At 35.8% G+C, this 22,812-nt stretch overlaps 1 protein-coding gene across 2 annotated transcripts in view; it reads right to left on the bottom strand.

The window, feature by feature from the left end:
* The window catches only part of PCSK5 (proprotein convertase subtilisin/kexin type 5), a 460,751-nt gene that overhangs the window by 269,214 nt on the left and 168,725 nt on the right, over positions 1-22,812 (bottom strand). For both annotated transcript variants that reach the window (XM_031014780.3, XM_031014779.3), the window contains exons 6-7: positions 16,094-16,182; positions 12,245-12,417 (exon numbers count right to left, since the gene is read on the bottom strand). In XM_031014780.3, the coding sequence (XP_030870640.2) occupies positions 12,245-12,417; positions 16,094-16,182 (262 nt within the window). The remainder of the gene's footprint in view (positions 1-12,244; positions 12,418-16,093; positions 16,183-22,812) is intronic.

The following is a 22,812-nucleotide window of genomic DNA, read 5'->3' as shown; positions in this document are numbered from 1 at the left end:
TTTCTTTGTTTCCAAAATGGATGATATTATATTGGGTACACTCGGCAAGCCAAGTCTTAGCTTTGTTAATGTTCTAAATACACAGCATTCCACCAGGATGTAGTTAAATCTTGAGGGAGAATTTCTAAAGCAAATCCCAGTTAAAGTCAATTTTCATTAAGTGGAACCGATTTTTAAATAAGCTTCCTTTTCTTTCGACCTAGCTATATATCATTCCAAAATTTTACATTCGCCAACCAGTTTACCAGTAATCTGTCATTTATTAAAAAGCAAACTGGTACTAATCCTGCTACAGCTGGGTGTATATCAGATAAAAACATATCCCTCCTGGATGGAATTAGTTAAGTTTATTATGATTATTACTACTGCTTTCATTATATCTCTTCTGTCCCCTCGTGGTGAATGTATGCCTTTAATTTAAGGGTGGGGAAATATGTGTATGTTCACTTGTGTGTATGTACAAGCAACCTTTGCTTTCAGCAAACACTCCACATAATCCATCAGTTTTTAAATCTGGTGAATTGAAAAGGCATTTGATGATGGGAAGGGAAAATAGTGGTCAGAGTCTTCCTAAGAGACTAAACAGACATACGCCAATGGATGTCTATCAAATGTCTTGGTTTCCATCTGGACCCCTAAATACAATAGAGTCAGGATGGGATGAGATACACAGTTTCAACAGAGAGTGAAGGGGCCAATGATCCTGATTTCACTGACTCTTCTTGACCATCCTTGACAATGGCTCTGTTCTGTTAGAGTTCACTGGAAAGCTTTAATTGGTATTACTAAAGCCGAAGAAATTCAAAGAAAAATGACTTGAACTTCAAAGTATACTTGTAGATAAAATGACAAAGCAAACCCTGTAAGCTATGCTCCTAAAATATCTACAAAAAACTGCATGATTTCTCCAGAAAAAAAGACTAAGATAAATGCCAAACCAGTGCTTGGCATATAGTGGTATTCAAGAAATACTTCTTCTTTTTTTTTTTTTTTTGAGATCTCGCTTTTTTGAGTCTCGCTCTGTTGCCCAGGCTGGAGTGCAGTGGCCCAATTTCAGCTCACTGCAACATTGGCCTCCCGGGTTCAAGCGATTCTCCTGCCTCAGCCTCCTGAACAGCTGGGATTATAGGCGTGCACCACCATGCCTAACTAATTTTTGTATTTTTAGTAGAGATGGAGTTTCACCATGTTGGCCAGGCTGGTCTCGAACTCTTGACTGCAAGTGATCCACCCGCCTTGGCCTCCCAGAGTGCTGTTATAACAGGCATGAGCCACCGTGCCCGATCTTAAAAAATATTTGAGTAAAATAATAATGGGAATACTGGTAACCTTAATATAGGCTTTTCTGACTATGAAAAAGATACCATTTCAAGTTATTTTCTCTTTTTCTAAAAAATGTTATTAAACACACTTGTCAGGAAATTGTGAAATGCCATCAATATTATACACCTGCTGATGAATATCGATTGCACCAAGTGTATTAAAATCCAATTGGGGCAAAAAAGAGGATTCCAAGGCAACTAGATTGTGCTACAGTAAGTCGTCTTATTGTGGGCTGTTTACTCTGCTCTAGCTTACCAGATTCTGTAAACTGAAGGGACTCTGGGAGCTTGCTTGCACTTTATTTAGAACATTTATTCATCATTATACAGTGAACTCCCCAAAGACAAGGGCTGAGTGCTATTCATCTTTCCCCACCATCTAGAAAAGTGCCTGGAATATTATAACCCCTCAGTGAATGCCTCTTCAATGCAACCAGGAATAAATGAATGAACAAAGAATCAATCATAGAAAACTTCAGTGTCTTAGCTTCTTATTCTGACACAAACCCTGGGGTCATCTACAGCTGAAGCATTGTCAACTCAATCACTTGTTTTATAAAATCATTTTCCTATTTAGGACTGACTGGGAAGATGAAGCCAAGAATGTTTCCTGAGAGAACACTTTGCTGGCCATGCCAAGGAGCCAAGCCAAAGGCTCACCATGGTAAATGAAACTGTGTAAGTCTGAATGAGAGAAACTTTTAAACTGTCCTTTCCTAAGATGACATGTAAAATTTCAATTCTGAGACCCTGGCAAAACTGACAAAGAACCTGTGAGAGAACCTATATGCCCTACTAAGAAGCCTAGGATGTTCCTTGTCAGTCATAAGGAGCAATGATGAGTTTTAAAGAGAAAAAAAATGACAAGATTTGCCTATGAAAATACTTCATTGACTGCAGTATTCAGGCAGAAATGAAAGATGAAGCTCAAGCTGGGAAGTTTGGAAAGTATGCTACAGTAGAAGTCTGTATGAGAGATTTGTTTCTAACTGTGAGGACAAGAAGGCAGATGGATTTCCTAAGGTTTTAGGAAACAGTACACGCAAGACTTACTAGATGACTAGCATGAGGAATGAAGAAATCTCGGGGTTAGGAAGGGAGACTGGGTGAATGGGAGTGCCATCAACAAGTGAGAGAATACATAAATGTTGATAAAATTAACCACTAATATTATTTCTAGTTCCAGTGTTTGGACTCTAAAGGTCTAATGACTTTAGGTGAATTACACAAAGTAATTCCGCAAATTTTAAAATGAAGTTAAATTTAAAAGCAATTCAAAAAAGTAATAAAAAGAAAAGCTTCTATGTAGTTAAAATTGAGAACTGTGGTTAAATGCATCATTTTACTATAGGACTTCTCAGAGCCCTTAATATGCTTTTATTTATTTATTTATTTATTTATTTTTATTTATTTTTGAGACAGAGTTTTGCCCTTGTTGCCCAGGCTGGAGTGTAATGGCGCAATCTCGACTCACTGCAAACTCCGCCTCCCGGGTTCAAGTGATTCTCCTGCCTCAGCCTCCTGAGTAGCTGGCATTACAGGTGCAGGCCACCATGTCCAGCTAATTTTTGTATTTTTAGTAGAGACAGGGTTTCACCATGTTGGCCAGGCTGGTTTCAAACTCCTGACCTCAGGTGATTTGCCCACCTCAGCCTCCCAAAGTGCTGGGATTACCGGCGAGAGCCACCACACCCAGCCTTAATATGCTTTTAAATCTTTAAAAGGAGCATATAATAAGTGGTGTTTCTTAAGTATACTTGGCAATAAAACCTCCCTACCCCCAACCCCTTTTGCCTATCATTTTATTAAATTAGTGGTTTATGCCATATACTTTAGAAAATATTATCTTTGATATTTTTCCCACTTATATGGGTCATTATTTTATAATAATCTCAAGATTATATAATGACCTTCTGTAAGGGTTACTCAGCAACATGAGATTTAGAACAATAAAAATTTTATGGTATTTTGCATGATTAGTATTTTGTTTTTATTACCTTTGCCCATTTTAAATAGTGATAATGACTAAGATTCATAACATATTTAGAGACTTTACATTGTTACAGGAGCTCTGCTGAATATTTTATAGGAATTAATCATATAATCCTTACAACATTACTATAAAGCATTTACTAGCATTTAGCTCCATTTTAATACAGAAACAAACTGATCCTCAGAGAGGCTAATTAACCTGAATATGACACAAAAGTACTGGAATTCATATTTCCAAATCCAGGGTCTGGGTACTTTAACCACCATACTACACCATGTATGTTTATAACATTTCTACAATATTAAGCAAAAATAATACCAGTGTGATCCTTAAGTAAATTATCTCAGTACATGCATCAAATTGGCATGGAAGTCATTTATAAATTCATTCACTCATTCATCCTTTCTTCACTAAACCCCTGTTGAGTGCCAGATACTACTGTGGGTACTTGGGTACAAGCATGGAAGAGACAATGAGATCAGTAGAAATAATCAATAGAAGGAGGTATAATAATTACAAAGAAGGGATTCTGAAGGGCTGGAGTGCATGTGTGTTATATTGTATATAGTGAAAACCAGCGAAGCCTTTTAAAAAGACAAGTTAGATGAGAGCTCAGAGAAGCATGGGGTTTTGTATATAAGGGTCACTGTGACCTTGTCAAAAAGCAGCTTCAGTGGATTGCTGGGGTGGAGTCCTGAAGCAGTGGCTTCAAGAGATAATGGAAAAAGAAAGTTGGAGGATGGCAAGGTGGGACAACGGCTTCAGGGAATCTCATTTTAAAGGGAAAAAAAGGAGAAATGAGGCAGTATTAGGGAGGAGATAAGAAACTGAATCCAGCAGCACATCAAAGCTAATATACCATGATCAAGTTGGGATGCAAGGCTGGTTCAAGCATGCAAATCAATAAATGTGATTTACCACATAAACATAATTAAAAGCAAAACCTACATGATTAACTCAATAGAGACAGAAAAATATTTCAATATAATACAACATCCCTTCATAATAAAAACCCTCAACAGACTAGGCATCAAAGGAACTTACCTCAAAATAATAAGAGCCATCTATGACAAACTCACAGCCAACAACGCACTGAACAGTCAAAAGCTGGAACCATTCCCCTTGAGAACCGAAACAAGACAGGGAATGCCCACTCTCAACACTCCTATTCAACACAGTACTGGAAGTCCTTGCCAGAGCAATCAGACAAGAGAAAGAAATAAAAAGCATCCAAGTAGAAAAGAAGTCAAACTATTTCTCTTTGCTGATGATACGATTCTAGACTTGGAAAACCCTGAAGACTCCACTGAATGGCTCCTGAAACCAATAAACAACTTCAGTGAAGCTCCAAGATATAAAACCAACGCACGAAAATCAGTAGCATTTCTATACACTAATAATGTTCAAGTTGAGAACCATATAAAGAATGCAATCTGGCCGGTTGTGGTGGCTCATGCCTGTAATCCCAGCACTTGGGAGGCCAAGGTGGGCAGATCACCTGAGGTCAGGAGTTCGAGACCAACCCGGCCAACATGGTGAAACATGCCCAGCTAATTTTTGCATTTTTAGTGGAGACGGGGATCTCTACTAAAAATACAAAAATTAGCTGGGCATGGTAGTGCGCACCTGTAGTCCCAGCTACTTGGGAGTCTGAGGCAGGAGAATCATTTGAACCCCAGAGGCGGAGGTTGCAGTGAGCCAAGATCACGCACGCCACTGCACTCCAACCTGGGTGACAGGGTAAACTCCATCTCGATTTAAAAAAAAAAAAATGCAATCCATCCACACTAGCCACACACACATAATAAATACCTAAGGATGCGTCTAACCAAGGACATGAAAGATGTCTACAACAAGAATGAGAAAACACTGCTAAAAGAAATCAGAGATGACACAAACAAATAGAAAAAACATTCCATGCTCATGAATTGGAAGAATCAATATTGTTAAAATGGCCACACTGCCCAGAGAAATCTATAGATTCAATGCTTTTCCTAACAAACTATCAATGTCATTTTTCACAGAACTAGTAAACACTATTCTAAAATTCACATGGAACCAAAAAAGAGTCTGAATAGCCAAAGTGATCCTAAGCAAAAAGAACAAAGCCAGAGGCACTACATTACTTGGTATAAACTATACTAAAAGCCTACAGTAACCAAAACAGCACGACATTGGTACATAAACAGACATGTAGACCAATAAAATATAATAGAGAATCCAGAAATAAAGCCACACATCTACAGCAATCTGATTTTCAACAAAGTCAACCAAAAAAAAAGCAATAGAGAAAGGACTCCTTATTCAATAAATGGCGCTGGGATAAGTAATAGAGAAAGGACTCCCTATTCAATAAATAGTGCTGGGATAACTGGCTAGCCTTATACAGAAGAATGAAACTGGACCCCTACCTTTCACCATATACAAAAATTAACTCAGGATGGATTAAAGATTTAAATGTAAGACCTCAAGCTATAAGAATCCTAGAGGAAAATCTAGGAAATGCCATTATGGATATGGGTCTTGGGAAAGAATTTGTGACCAGGTTCTCAAAAGCAATCGTAACAGAAACAAAAGTTGATAAGTTGGATCTAATTAAACTAAAAAGCTTCTGCACAGCAAAAGAAATTATCAATAAATAACCTACAGAATGGGAGAACATATTCACAAACTACACATCCAACAAAAGTCTAAAATCCAGGATCTATAAGGAACTTAAACAATTCAACAATCAAAAAACAACCCCATTAACAAATGCACAAAAGACATGAACAGACACTTCTCAATAGAGGACATACATGCAGACAACAAATATGAAAAAATTTTCCACATCACTAATCATCAGAGAAATGTAAATCAAAACCACAATAGTATACCATCTGTGGAAAGCAGTCTGGAGACTTCTCAAAGAATTTAAAACAGAGCTACCGTTCAACCTAGCAATTCCATTACTGGGTATATATCCAAAAGCAAATAAATTGTTCTACCAAAAAGACACAAGCACTCATATGTTCATTGTAGTGCTGTTCACAATAGTGAAGACATGGAATCAACCTAGGTGCCCAATCAATGGTGGATTGGATAAAGAAAATGTGGTACACATACACCATGGAATACTACACAGCCATGAAAAAGAATAAAACCATGTCCTTTGCAGCAACATGGATACAGTTGGAGGCCATTATCCTAAGCAAATTAACACAGGGACAGAAAATCAAATACTGCATGCTCTCACTTATGAGTGGGAGCTAAACATTAGGTACTCATGGACATAATGACGGGAACAACAGACACTGCAGACTATGGGGAGGGGAGAGACGAAGGGGTGGATGGGTTGAAAAACTAGCTGTTGGGTACTATACTCACTACCTGGGTGAGCCTCAGCATCACACAATTTACCCACCTAACAAACCTGCACATGTACGCCTGAATCTAAAATAAAGTTGAGATTATTTTTAAAAAGACCAAAGAGGGAGTATCCTCTTGTTCTTTTAAGACAGGAGGATGAACAGTACAAATGGATATTGATGGTAATAATAGAGTTGAGAGAGAAATTTTGATGATAAAACAATTTTTTTGAGGCAGGTCTTTGATGGAGTGACATGGGGTAGGGTCCAGTGAACAAATGGAGGAGGTGGCCTTAGGTGGCAGATGAACAATTAATTCACCATAGTAACAGAAGAAAAGCTAGAGTATGTGGCCACAGATAAAGATGGAAGGTCAGGTGTGCCAAATAAAATCAAAATGACAACATGTAACAGAATTTACCAGATTTCTTTGAAGCCTATGTTTTGTCTTCTTTGGCTAGGCTGAATTTCTGTTTTTTCTCCCTATAAATTGGGAAAAACAGTACCTATCTTTTGAGATCATCATGAAGATTAAATGTTATTTATTTTAAGTCCCAGAAGATGACTATAGTATAATAAACTGGATAAAATGTTAAATATTCATGTTGCTATTATTATTATTACTATTAATTGTATGCAGCCCAAATTATATAACTCTAACTCTTGCACTTAATTTTATAGCTCCTTAGAAGAAAGAGCATGTTGTCAACTGTGACACGGTTTGTTTAACATAGTTTCTCTAATGTAATTTTGCCACATTAATCCTAAAAGGGCTATAAATTGAATCAATTCTGATTTTGTTAAAGTCTCTGAAAACAGTATTACATTCTTTGAGCCAAATGCTTATCTTATAGTAAACAAGTAGGGAGCATTTTGAAATTCAATATTTGCTACATTTTTTCATTAGCTTGCAGAAAGAATGGATGCAATCAATACTTGGACTCCCTGAGCAAAATGTATTTATTTCCTCTGTGAAAATCTCTCTTGATACTTGGGCTTATCTATTGCTGCCTGATCTCTCTGATGGTCTTGATGCTGCTGCCACCCTGGTCCAACACTCTCCTGGACCACTTCAATCTTCCAGTCATGCCTCTTCATCTCTCACCCCACATACAGTTACTGTTTACACAGCAGTGATCTTTTAAAATTGTATAAGGTCAGGCCACAATTCTGTTTAGTCTTTCATGGCTTCCTATAACAGAACACAATTCACAGGCCCACCATGATTTAGAAAGCCTTGCTGAGCTGGCCCCTGCCTTCCCCTCCAACACATCTCCCTTGGCCCTCTTCCTGTTCCACCTTGCCCCCAACACCTACATTAGTATTGTGTTCTGGAAATACACCTAAATCTTTCCCTACCTGGGGTTCTTTGCTCTTTCTGTTCCTTCTGCATATAATAGTTCTTCATATGATGGGCTGGTTATCATTTATGTCTCTGTTCAAATATCACCTCCTCAAAGAGGATGTTCTGTCTTCCCTAACTAAGGCAGCTGTGCTTTCCCTCAGCAGAAATGACTTTACTTTTATTCATACACTTACCCTCAGCTGAAATAGTCTTGATTGTTTCTATCCTTGTTTCCTGTTTTGTTGCTAGAATGTAGGAACTTTTATGTATTACATAGAAGATGCAGATGTCTTTTTCACCCCTTTATCTACAGTATATAGAAAGTGGGAGCTCGCTAAGCTTAATATGATGAATAAATAAATTCCAATCCCTACATTTTTGTAGATGATAAACCCCAATAGGCCAGAATGACTTTAGGCTGCTGCATAGGTTTTCAGCCAGCTAACTGAAGGAATTATTTTATCAGTCATTTATTTCTTCATTCCTTAAATAATTAAGCCAATAGATCACTTATTTATTTCTTTGCTGTACCCTATAATCTAATATTGTATTGTTTTTATTCAATTATTTTCTTTATCTTTGACAATGTGTGTGACACAAAAATACAAATGATAATACTATCAAAGAATATAAAATTTCCTGTCTCACTTGATGCCCCATGAAAAAGATTTATTTAACCTGGAAAAGAGAAATATACTGCTTAAAATATTAAATTACATATTAATAGATATTTAGAGGAACATCCTTTGGGAAAATACAAACAAAATTCAGGACTACAAACACGGATAACTAGACTGAATTTATATATCCAGAGGCTATCTCACTGAAATTGAAGATACGCTTTTAAAGGCAAGTGAAATTGAAGGTTTGTACAGACATAGGAAGAACAAAATAAATGACACTACAGAGCTCAGGAAGGCTACGTTGACTTGCATCATATTATTATTATTATTATTATTATTTTATTGAGACGGAGTCTTACTCTGTTGCCCAGGCTGGAATGCAGTGGCGTGATCTTGGCTCACTGCAACCTCCACTCCCTGGGTTCAAGCGATTCTCCTGCCTCAGCCTCTTGAGTAGCTGGGATTACAGGCACCCGCCACCACACCCAGCTAATTTTTGTATTTTTAGTAGAGATGGGATTTTGCCATGTTGGCCAGGCTGATCTCGAACTCCTGACCTCAGGTGATCCGCCCTCCTTGGCCTCCCAAAGTATTGGGATTACAGGCATGAGCCACCACACCCAGCCTGCATCATATTATTTTTAATCTACCCTAACAGGTAACTTAATGGAATTATCAGGAACTAGGCACTGTGGAAATGGTATAGGAGAGAAGGATGATGGACTGAGGACAAATTTAAATAGTTTTATAGGAGGACATGATCTTTTCTCTGAAAAATAAAATGCATTTATTATATTTCAGGTATTATACTAGTTGCTTTATATGCATTATCATCTCATTTTGCATTTATAACATCTCTGTGAGTACTATTAGTGCCCTACCTTAGATGAGAAAATGGAAGCAGAGAGGTAATTTGATCTACATAAGGTTAGAGAGAAGTAAATGGCAAATATTGGACTCAATCCTAGCCTAACCTGAAAGCCTATTTGTATTAAACACATGAAAACACTATCTTCTTGACCTCATCACATTTAAATGCAGCACCACGGTTTTTCCATATTTAGATGTGCAATGCTATGAGCCAAAAAACAATCTGTTCTTATTGATAGTTATTTCTTTTGTTACTACCTCAACTCTAAAAGCAAATGGTTTGATTTAAAACTGAATTCCTTTTTTTCCCTAAGTAAAACCTTGGAAGATCGTCAATGGAATGTTGAATTAATTATGGTATCTCTATACTCTAAAAATTTTGAAACAAATAAAATAAATGAGTTCTATTCTTAAGGGTTGCCCCAGAAAGATGCCTAGGGTAGACCGTTAGGTGCAAATAGTAATGTGCAGAGGTATATAATCTCTGTTTGCATGTTAATATGCACAAGAGTATGGAAACATGTAGCTTATACTCTTAACGGTGGTTACCCAGTTGGGTGGGGAAATCTATTAAGTTCATCTTTACACTCATTTGTGTATAATCTATTCCAATAAGCATAGTTTACTTTCATAATTAATAATGAATATAAAGTAAATTTCCTCCAAATTATTTCTAAATATAATCTTCCTAATGTGTTGGAATAATTTTCTCAGGTGATTTTGTTTCTAATCTTAACCCCTTTTTACTCTTCTTTTAACCAAAGTACCATATTTTTAATTTTTTACACACTAAGCTTCCAGTTAAGATTTCCACTGAATGAAAGACTCCCCAGCAAAAATTGTTGGTTCATGTGTTCTGCTTCAGTGACACACCTACTAGTCTGTTAGTAAAACCAGCTATTGAATATGGGGCATTCTTTATATATATATGCGCATTCATGAGGTTATGTGTATTACTAATTTAAGTATTTTCAGATTAATGAGAAAGTCCAGATTGCTCTTTATTATAAGAGCCATATACATATAATTTTATGATTAAATATGAACAGTGTTTGGTTTACTTAATTTGAATGATCATTCTATTGAAAACATAGAGATCATAGCAATTTGTAGTCTGTGGCTTCAGTAATGAAATCACCAGATTACATAGAATATATTCATTTGCTGTTAAGGCACTTTGAAAGAAAACTTCTAGACAATGAGTTAAAACATTATCCTAAGGTTTAAAAGACTCTAATACAGGAAGCTGAAAATTGACAAAGAGCTAAAAAAAAGTGAATGTTTTAACCAAACCTGAACTATCATTCAGCTAGGAAGTACCTACAAAATAAGTATATAATTTTATCCTCCAGTCTACTTCTGAATAATTAGAAGACAGCTTAGCACAGTCTTCTATTAAAACCCTAACAAAAATCCCACGAAGATGTGGGCAAATCGTTATTATTTTTACTCCAGCTGCAACATTACATTAATCAACAATGCATTCCACTGTAAGTATCTGAGCTGGATATTTAACAACTGTGTGGTTAGCATCATTTGTAGTTAATTAAATTTGATTCAATAACTTTTATTGAATACTCACTAGAATGCAATGCACTGTCTAGGTTTTGCAAAGCTCATGAAGATGTGTGGAGCACAAGTGCTGCTCTCTAGGAACTCGCAATTTAGTAAGGAAGATATACCCAGAACTAACTCTGATATAAAGCACAATATGATAAGAACTCTATGTAACACTAGTAAGAATATAAAGCATAGGTAGGGGCTGTTTATAGTTAATTCCAGTTTGGGCAGTGAGAAGGCTTCTGGGAAGACGTAAACCTTTTTTAGCTGGGGCTTGATGGTCAAACAGGATTTGGCTTACAGTGGGAGGACTTGGGGATGGGGCACGGGAGCTATGCAGGAGGAACAAGGAAAGCATTCTGGGCTGATGGATAAGAGTGGAGCACATCTACATTATAAGGAGTAAAAGAGAGGAGAAGAAAAGGGAGGTTAGGGCCAGATCAATAATGGCCTTAAATGAACAAGACTAACTGTATGCTTTAAATCACCCAAAGGTCCATTCATGAATAAGAAAAAGACATTACTTCTGGTGGAGCTCTCCTCCTTTCATGATTACAAAGATTAGTATCCTTACTTTTAAAATTTAATTTAAATAAGACAGGGTTTCTTAAGATCTGTAATTTGAAATAGACATTTTATTACATTAGATTATATGGTTAGTTTTTTGTGGGAGAGTGGTCAATCAATTTTTTGGTGTAATTAAGGAAAAGAACGATGCATTAAGCTACTTGGTTGTAGCTGGAACACAAATAATATTGTCCTGGGACAGAGGTGAGAGAAACTAGGGAAAGTATTAAAAAAGGGAGATGCCCCAAGGGGCATCACTATGCAATGTATTCATGCTACCTGGAGAGTGTTAAATATCTTCACTCAATTTCACAGTCCTAAGAATTTATTTCTCCAAATGCAAGATTAATGTATTAATATATTTTCTTTGAAAGAATTTAAGCACTGTAACATACCTCTGTTCTCTTCAGAAGAAACTCTCTAGCTCTTAGTTCACTGGCAGAACAGAAATAACTCACAATCCCAAATGTTCACCACCTCTTTCCATTAGCCTACCTGCTGGCTCAGCCTAGGAGCTCCATCCAGTTCTCTAGACTGCAGCTGGAAACCCATAGATTCTTCATATGAGAATCATCACCCATCCACACAGTATAAGCCTCCATGCTTTTAAAACCTACCATTCTAACGCCGTTTTCAAAGGCTTGCCGGGTGAGGGGGGCTGGTCCGTCCACAGTCTTGCCATCATCATCCGGGCCCCAGCTGGCGCTGTAAATGTGCACGTGCTGGGGGTTGAAGCTAACTGATTTTGCTTCAACCATGTCCGTGACATCTCCGTCCAGCATTCGCACTCCTTCAACACAGAAAGGAGAACTAGCTCATTACAGGGCTTCCCTACACAACACTCAAAGAACAGAGCTGCAGGATTCTCGGGTGGAAGAATACATTTTTAATCATCACTTAAGTGAGCATATCTTCCCCCAGCAAAAGGATAATGTATACTTTGCAGGCAGTATCTTGGGCAGAAAGGATGTCATATTGTATATAAAAGAGCAAAACTTCAATTTTTTTTAATCCATTTTCTTTTTCTAAGGTTCCTTTCCTTATAACAGCTGCCATAGTCTCTCCCTTCTCATCCCTCTCTTGAGTGAGTACTTGACAAAGAGATCTTCAAGCAATCCATCTCCCTTAAACTCTTTATTGAATAACTTGTGTTCATAATTGATATAAAACATTCTATCTAACCTTAGCAGTCATATACTATTTGGAAAGCTGCCAAGGTAGGATGGTCTCGTATCCTCCATATTTAATATTAGCCCCTAATCATAAGATTGATGTGAACTTCATGTTTCTTTTTTTGCTAAGTTATTTATGTCAAATAATAAATAAGAATAACCTCTGTGGATGTAACATTTCAAATAATTCTCAAAGGGTTTTAGCAATGTTTAGTTATTAATCTTCATTTAAGTATATTTCTATCAAACAGATAGGAATTTACTATTAACCCTATTTTGCAAAAAGAGACATTAAGATACTCAGAAATAAATTCTATGCCAAATGTCAGGCTTTCCTTTTGTCCTTCTATTTTGGAGGCTCATAAAAACAAACACAACCAAGCATCTAATTGTTAAGTAAACATATCTCTCCTTCAGCTTAAATTAAACACCATCACTGAAACACTGTATCATTTAAAAATTATATTTTTACAGGCCAAATTTAATCCTTAGGAAAACCTTGTCATCAGTAGGATTTTAAGTTTTTATTGGTTATCAACAAACGGGGATTAAATAATAAAAACCCACATCAAACAGGTTTAGATAGAGACTATGTGAACTGAGGTGGGAATACTGGTAGAAATAAAAATATTATTGAAGGAACTATGTTTAACTTTTAATTATAAAACTTGCAAACAAAGAAAAATAGAAAGAACGAAGAATGAACATATATATACATAGCCACTACTCAATAACTGTTAACATTTTGTCTCATTTTCTTAATCCAAAAATATAAATATTAGGTTGAACCATTTTAAATTCCATGACAGATGTGACCCTTTATCCTTTAAAAATTTTTACAAAAAATAGGGACATAAGTTCCCACTGCCATCTAACATCTAGCCAACATTCCATTCCCCTCCATGTATCTCTAAAGACATTGCATTTGGTTGTTAATGTCTCTTGACTGTCTTTCTTCTAGACTCTTGAATTTTTAATGGAGATGTGTGTTAACAGGAGAGGTGGAGAATGAAAGCTGTGAACAAGTTCCATTAAAAATTTTGGGGGACGGGTGCGGTGGCTCACGCCTGTAATCCCAGCACTTTGGGAGGCCGAGGCGGGTGGATCACGAGGTCAGGAGATCCAGACCATCCTGGCTAACATGGTGAAACCCCGTTTCTACTAAAAATACAAAAAATTAGCCAGGCGTAGTGGTGGGCGCCTATATTCCCAGCTACTCGGGAGGCTGAGGCAGAAGAATGGCATGAACCCAGGAGGTGGAGCTTGCAGTGAGCCGAGATCATGCCACTGCACTCCAGCCTGGGTGACAGAGCGAGACTCCGTCCAAAAAAAAAAAAAATTGGAATGGAAATTGGAAAGTTTGTCCATGGTATGAATAAAAAACCCTACATAATGATCTCGATGTACTGCATCCTGAGTAACACTGGTTTAATTTAATTTAAATATTCAAAATTCATCTGCATGTTTTTTAGCAAAGAAAGATGAACGACTCCATCCTCTTACTTTCTATTGAAAAGCATAAAATGAAACTATTTTATTGGTACAATGAGGTCTGAAATAAACACAGTAATTGCCCCAAATAAGCTCACTAGTGTTCTAAATGCCAACAGGAGAGTAGGACACAACACTTGAATTCAGTTTCCATGTCATGCATGAAAAAATGCTTGTAAATCATACTTAGAGGGTGATGTTCATTTTCTAATAAAAATTTCACAAAAAAAGAATTTTACTTTGTCAAGTTTAAAGATAAAAGGTTGCTTTTTCCTCATTTAACTCCAAGCCTTCATGCCTTGGGTATGGGGGTTAAATTTATTATTCAGAATGTTCTTGTTGTAGCACATTTTTGATTTGTTGCCATATATTCTTTTTTTTTTTTTTAAATAAGGTTCTGTAAGCTAGGTCACTGGTTTATCTGTGAGTTCACAAGTTCATCCTCTCATTTTTTAAAAATTATTGAGATTTCTGGGTTTGTGCTGGCGAGTATTGATAAGAACCTGGGGCTGTGTGTCTGTGTATGCGAGAAACTATATCCTGGACCATGAGAAGGGCTGACCTGGCCGCCTCTGATCTAATTCTCTTGGGATGATGAGGGGCCTCCAAAACTCTCATCATTCTTCAGGGAATGAAGAATTTTTTTCTTTGCCTCTTTTCTTTAGCTCTTTCATATGCATTGTGCTTAATAAATAGCAGATGCTCCCCGCTAATTAATTACTGCTTAACAAACTATCATACTCATAAGAATTCAGGGGGAGAAAAAGGAAAGAAAGAGGTCAAATGCACTATGGACCAATATTCAAGGTAGTTTCAGAAAGCCTTTTCTTAGTTCTACTATTGTATACCTTAAATATTTCATGTTAGGGAATCTCTATATTTATATTCCTATCCTAGAAAGAATTGTCATTTTTATTTTTTAGTTCTAACACTATTTCCCACTTGAAAACAAATAGTGCATTGGAAACAAGCAGGTCAACCTGGTTCCAGGAGCTTCATTCATCTTATGACGCCCTTAGGAGACCCCTAGGGAATACCTTCAGGCACAATGATAAAATCATGAGGATCCATAGAATCTATTACAGTATTTTCTTCCCATTTGTGTGTGGCTGTGGCACCAGGTTGTTGCTTACAAAGATGATTACAAATGGAAAAGTTAAGAGTTTGCTTTTATCAATGCTTAAATTTATACTGCTTTGGATGGGTCCTTATAGTAACTATATGTATAATTGAGTTTTTGCGTATACATGCCTGCATATAGATATAATCTGAATCATTCATGGAAATAGTATCACTATATTATGGGATTACAAAAGGAGATTTTTGCCATATATCATTTTAATTACAATTAAAAGGAACTTTTTAAAAGCCTAAGCCAAAGGAAACAAAACAAAAACAAAAAACCAGGATTTTCCACTTTGAGAGAATTACAAAATGCTTCTTTCCATAGAGATATTATGGCCTAATGTTTATATTATTAGTTCGTTCTAACCCAGGAACCAATTGTAGCATTTTGGTACAAATGTCAATGACCCCCATCTTCACTACTAGATAACATTGTTTTCAAGTCTGTTTAAAAGAAAAGTGTTTACAATATTTTAGGGTGACTGCTTCAGAAGTCTTTAACTAAATATATTTAACGGCGCATGCTAACATGGTCATGTTGGGGCCAGTAATAGTTGAACACTATTAGGTAGAGATATGCCCAATAGTTTAACCTCCATTTAAAAAGGATTCTGAAAGCCAGTCAGCCAAAGAGCTAACTGGCGCATTTCTACATCCACGTGAGTTGGTTTCCCGTACCTCCGATCTTGGCGTTGAAAGCAATTCCGACTGTGCAGTGCGAATTGTTTGCAGCGGCTGCCACTTCTCCAGCACAGCGAGTCCCGTGCCTGCAGGCAGAACACACACACTTTCTCAAGTAAGACGCACCATTCTCACAAAGCCAACGCATCACTGCCACCACTCAGAGTGGTGAAGAATGTACCCAGCTGTGGTGTTTCTGGAACTTCCCTCCCAAGTAGCACTTTGTCTGTCCATGGCAAACTTCTAGCACTTAATTAGATTGTTTTGGATTATATTCTTGACATATTTATTTTTCATATCTTGCTTTCCCAACCGGACAATCTCCTTGAAAGCTAAAAGTTAGAAAACCTTCGTTTCTATATCCCCCAAACTTCTACTGATCCACATAGTTGTCACTGGATATATGTGCTACCAGATACTTGAAATGTGACTACTGCAACCTTATCTCAATTTTTTATTTAAGCTTAAGAACTAATACTCAAATCAATTATTAGAAAACTTAAGATGGGTATGAGAACCTGCTTTTTAAATTGTAAATTTAAATACAGATCAAGTATTTCCGATAACAATTTATTAGCAGAAACATGATGTGCTTTAAATAAACAGTGGATTTCAAAGATTTTGTATGCAAAAATGAAAAGGTAAAATATCTTATTAATCACTGTTTTATACCAGCTACATGTTAAAATATTTTATTGAATAAAATATGTTATCCACACTTATTTTACTTGTTTTTACCTTTTTACTTTTTAAAAGAAATGTGGATACTAGAAAATTTAAAAAATTATTTACAGAAAAAGCATTCTCTGTTATTTTGTCACAATAATTTTGTGCCTTGATCAGAGAAATCTTTTAGCTGAAAGAACTTTTAAGATCCTCTTTCAAGGATGGCAAAGAAGTTTTCAGTATAAAGTACAATTTGCTTAGAAACGGTGGCCTAAAACTGTGTGCTGAGAAGAATTCTAAAGCGTGACTGAGCCCAGAGAAAGAACACCAAGACTGACCTCTAATGTCTGCCATGCATGCAGAAGGGGGATGTGACAGTCATTATGGTTTATCTGTCATTGCTAATGAAGTTAAATGCCCATCCCTTCCCTCATTTTTAGAGAGGAGGGCATCTAGGAGGACCAGAGATATGAAAAGGTACGTCGAGAGTAGCACAGTTAGCAAAACGGTGACTAAAACTCAAGCCCCCAAATCCATTTCAGTGCTTTTAATTTCACAGCACAGCTGCCTCAGACCACTACTCTCTGTGCAACTATAATCAAGTTACTGCTTACAACTGATAGGTACACATGCAAGTTTACATAAAAGAGATATATACTGCTTTTTTCACTTAGTAATATTATGTATATTTTTCTAAATATTAATCTATATATGACTTTAATGGTTATTAATGTACTGCGTAATTCCTTAAATGATATATATAAATGTTTGTGTAGTGTGTGTGTATCTGTCTATATATATACACACCATAAGCTTTTTAACAAGTCCTCTTTTCCTGGAACTTTGCTCAGTTATTCACTAATATTAACAACAATACGAAGAACAATCTTGAGTACAGACATCATTTTATGCCTTGGGACGAATTCCTAGAAGTAGAATTACTGGATCAAAGAGTAGAGAGTATGTTGTCAAATTGTTAACAGCACAAAAAAGTAATATAACCAAAACTCATAAAAGTTGTAAGACTAAAACAATTACTACACAATGAAAACTATAAAAAATGGATCAAAGAAATTGAAGAAAACACAAACAAATGAAAAGATGTTCCATGCTCCTGGACTGAAAGAATTAGTATTGTTAAAATGTCCATACTACCCAAAGCAATCTACAGATTCAATGCAATCCCTATCAAAATACCAATTACATTCTTCACAGAAATGGAAAAAAAGTCCTAACATTCATATGAAACCACAAAAGATTCCAAATAGCCAAAACAATCCCAAGCAAAATAACAAAGCTGAAGACTTTAAAATATACTAAAAGTTGTAGAAACCAAAACAGCATGGTACTAGCATAAAAACAGACATACAGACCAACAGAACAGAATACAGAACACAGAAATAAATCTATGCATATACAGCCAACTGACTTTTGACAAAGGTGTCAAGAACATATACTGGGGAAAGAATAGGCTTTTCCATAAATAATGCTGGGAAATCTGGATATCCATATATAAAAAATGAAACTATTACCCCCCACCCCCATCCACCTCACACCCTATATGGAAATCAAATTAAAATGTAAGACCTGAAACTATGAAACTACTAGAAGGAAAAATATTGAAGAAATGCTTTGGGACATTGGTCTCGGCAGAGATTTTTTTGAGTAACACCTCAAAAGCTCAGGCAACAAAAGCAAAAATAGATACATGCAATTATATAAAGCTAAAAACCTTCTGCAAAGCAAAGGAATCAATTAACAGAGTGAAAAGATAACTCACATAATGAGAGAAAACTCTCTGTCTGACCAGGGATTAATAAACTGAATGTATAAGTAACTCAATAGCAAAAAGCCAAGTAATCCAATTTTAAAATGGACAAATGATTTGAATACACATTTCACAAAAGAAGACATATAATTGGACTACGGGTATGTGAAAAAAATGCTCAACATCACTAATCATCTGGGAAATGCAAATCAGCCACCATGAGATATCTTGCCCTGGTTAAGGTGACTATTATCAAAAAGACAGAAAATAACAAATGCTATAAAAAACAGATCAAAGAAATGATCGGATCAGAGAGTGCAGTGAAAAGAGAACACTGCTGGTGGGAATGTAAATTAGTATAGCCACTACAGAAAACAGTATGGCGGGTCCCGTAAAACCTAAAAATAGATCTAGCTTATCATCCAGCAATCCCATGGCTGGGTATATATCCAAAATAAAGGAAGTCAGCCTATTGAAAAGATATCTGCACACTTATGTTTACTGCAGCACTATTCACAATAGCCAAGATAAGTGTCCATCAACAGATGAATGGATAAGAAAATGTGGTATATGTACACAATGGAATATTAGCCATAAAACAGAATGAAATCCTGGCCAGATGCAGTGGCCCATGCCTGTAATCCCAACACTTTGGGAGGCCAAGTCAGGAGGATTACTTGAGCCCAGGAGTTCAAAGCCAGCCTAGGCAAGATAGGGAGACTGCGTCTCTACAAAAATAAAAAAGAAATTAGCCAGTAGCCAGGTGTGGTGGTGCACACCTGTTGTCCTACATACTCAGGAGGCTAAGGTGGGAGAATCACTTAAGCCCGGGAGATCAAGGCTGCAGTGAACCATGATCATGCCACTGCACTCCAGGCTGGCTGACAGAGCAAGACCCTGTCTCAAAAAGAAAAAAAAAAGAAAAAAAAATTAAATCCTGACATTCTCAGCATGGATGGAACCAGAGGTCATTATGTTAAGTGACATCAGCCAGGAGCAGAAAGACAAATATCGCATGTCCTCACCCATATGTGAAAGCTGAAAAAGCTGATCATGAACGTGGAGTAGAATGATGGTTAACAGAGGCTGGGAAGGGTAGGACCGTGTGGGGGATGAGGAGGCATTGGGTAATAGGTACAAAAATACAGTTAGATATTAGGAATAAGGTCTAGTGTTCAATAGCATAACAGAATGATAATAGTTAATAATAGCTTATTGTATATTTCAAAATAGCTAGAAGAGAAGATTTGGAATATTACCCACAGAAAGAAGATAAATATTTAAGGCAATGGATAACCTAGTTACCCTTATTTGATCATCATACATTGCATGCATATATTGAAATACCATATATAACCCATAAATATGTACAATTATTATGTATCAATAAAAAATTTTTAACAAGAAAATAGTACTATAAAAAATTAAATTTTGTGCATGGCAAACAAAAAGGCCAAAAGCCAAGCTGAATGACATATGGAGAAAATATCTGGATAAACCCTGTGTACACACACCCCTGCATATGAGTTTTCCAATCTCTTTCATCTTTGACAATTTGACATGAAAATTGTTATTTCATTGTTGTTTCCCTCCTCCTGCTCATTATATTTGATGTTGAACATTTTTCAAATATTTATTAGCTATTTCTATTTCTTGCTTTGTAAATAACCTCTTCAGGCCCTTTGCCCAAATTTCTTAATTTCTTCCCTGCCATATCTGTCACAGATATTTCCAAATTTGATATTTGGAACATACAATCTTATTTAGATCAATTTTGGGTTGTCATACACAATTTCTTTTTTTTTTTAGGAGATGGGCTCTTGCTCTACCACCCAGGCTGGAGTACAGTGGCTTGATCATAATTCACTGTAATCTCAAACTCCTGGGCTCAAGCAATTGTATCACCTCAGCCCCTTGAGTAGCCAGGACTACAGGTGTGCACCACCACAGCAGGCTAATTTTTAAATTTTTTTGTAGAGACAGGGTCTCACTATGTTACTCAGGCTAATCTCCAACTTCTGGCCTCAAGTGAATTTCACATCTTAGCCTCCCAAACCAATGGGATTACAGACTATCTTTAATTTTGATGTACTCATAATTATCTTCCCATTCTGGCATTTGATTATATCATTTTCATCACCAAAAAATGATCAATTTAAAACATTTTTCAAAAATTTTAAAGATTGATACATAAGAGATGTACATATTTTCAGTGTACATGTGATAATTTAATACATTCACATAATTTGTAAAGATCAATTCAATATAACTGAGATATCTATTACCTTAAATATTTGTCTTTTCTTTATGTCAGAAACATTTGAATTATTCTCTTTTAGATAATTTGAGATATAAAATAGATTACTGTAAACTATAATCAATTGTAAACTATGATCAATTTTTAAAAGAAAAATTATTTATTCTGGAAACTCCAAGCTCCACTATTAATTTTCCCCAAAATCTAGCAATTATTAACTATAATCCTTCATTAGTCTTCATAAGTTATTTTTATTCAAATGTGTAATTCCTTTAATGAGACTGTTCTTATAGTTCATTGTATCTATTATTAATTAATGCCCAGTGCTACTGAACCACAAGGGCCTCTATTTTGAAATTCAGCTCTGGTTTATTACTTGGCCCACGACTTACTTGTAAGTATGTTTTGATGTTTTTAAATATATGTGGGTAATTAGTTATCTTTTGGTATCAATAATAATCTGATTAACTTGTGATAAAATAATATTATTTATATGAACCAATTCTTTGGATTTTGTGAGATTTACCCAATGGCCAAGTTTGTGAAAATTGTTAATAAATGTTCCATGTGTTTGAAAATGATGTATATTCTCCAATTACTCTTTATGTGTCCATCATATCAGGCTTATTTATTATACTGTTGGTTTGTTAATATGCTTTGCAGTTTTATGAATTTTGTTTTACTTAAAATGGAATTAGTAATCTTTCTAATGAAACACACCATTTATAAATATGTACTAACACTGAATGGCTCTTGCAGTTAAAAAAAGATATTTAGTGACTATTTAATTTGTATACACATATTTTTTACTTTCAAATACTCTGTTTATATTAGTTATATCTCTTATAAATAGAATATAACTTGGTCTTTTTTGAAACTAGACTTTCAATGAGTCTTTAACTAGAGAGTAAGACCATTTATAGTAACTGTGTTTATTGATATATTCATGTTCATTTCTGTAACCTTTTTCCCTATACCAGCTTGGTTGTTATGTATTCTATTATTTAGTGGCAATCTTAGGTATTTGATCACAAATACCTAACAACACAAAGTCTAACGTTATCAATCCTCTTTTTCCAAACAATACAGACTTTAGACTGATTCAACTCTGATTACTCATCTCTTATACCCATGTACAAGCTTCTTATGATTACAGTGATACCCTGGATTTTTTAACCCTAGAAACTAATTAGTTAGTAATTTGAACAGTATTTGTCTAGATTTACAAATACAGTTGAACCCTGAACAGCACAGAACTTCTTGGGTCCACTTATACATGGATTTTCTTCCACCCTTCCCACCCCTGAGACTGCAAGACCAACCCTTCCTCTTCCTCCTCAGCCTATTCAATATGAAGGCGATGAGGATGCAGACCTTCATGATGATCCATTTCCACTTAATGAATACTAAAATAATTTTCCTTTATGATTCTCTTAATAACATTTTCCTTTCTCTAGCTTAATTGTAAGAATATAGTATATAATACATGTAACATACAAAATATACATTAATTGGTTTTTTATTTTTATTAATAAGGCTTCCAGTCAACAGTAAGCTATTAGTAGTTAAGTTTGGGGGAAGTTAAAAGACATATGCGGATTTTCAGCTGCATGGAATGGAGTCAACATGCCTAATTCCTGAGTTGTTCATGGGTCAAGTGTACATTCTTTGCTCTGTTTCTTTTTGCAGCTCGTACTTCCCTCTTGGATCATTGATTTCTTTCCGAAGAACATTTCATAAATATCTGGGCATTTATTCTACAAATGTGAAAAGACCTTTGAGAGAGTCTTTTGGCTCTTGAAAGTCTTCAGAAAATAACTTTTTACTTTTCTTAAAAAATGATTGCACTGGGTACAGAGTTCTAGAGTAAGCCCACTTCAAAAGTGTCATTCCACTGTCTTCTAGCTTGCATTATTTCTGATAAGAAATCAGGTATTTGGGCAATCTATTTTTCTCTGGATGCTTTTCTATTTGACGTTTTTTTATCCTGTAGGATAAAAAATTTGAAACATTTATAATTTTTTA

This window comes from Gorilla gorilla, chromosome 13 (genome assembly GCF_029281585.2).
Source record: "Gorilla gorilla gorilla isolate KB3781 chromosome 13, NHGRI_mGorGor1-v2.1_pri, whole genome shotgun sequence".
Lineage (NCBI taxonomy): Eukaryota > Metazoa > Chordata > Mammalia > Primates > Hominidae > Gorilla > Gorilla gorilla.
This window is presented reverse-complemented; position numbering and strand designations above follow the sequence as displayed.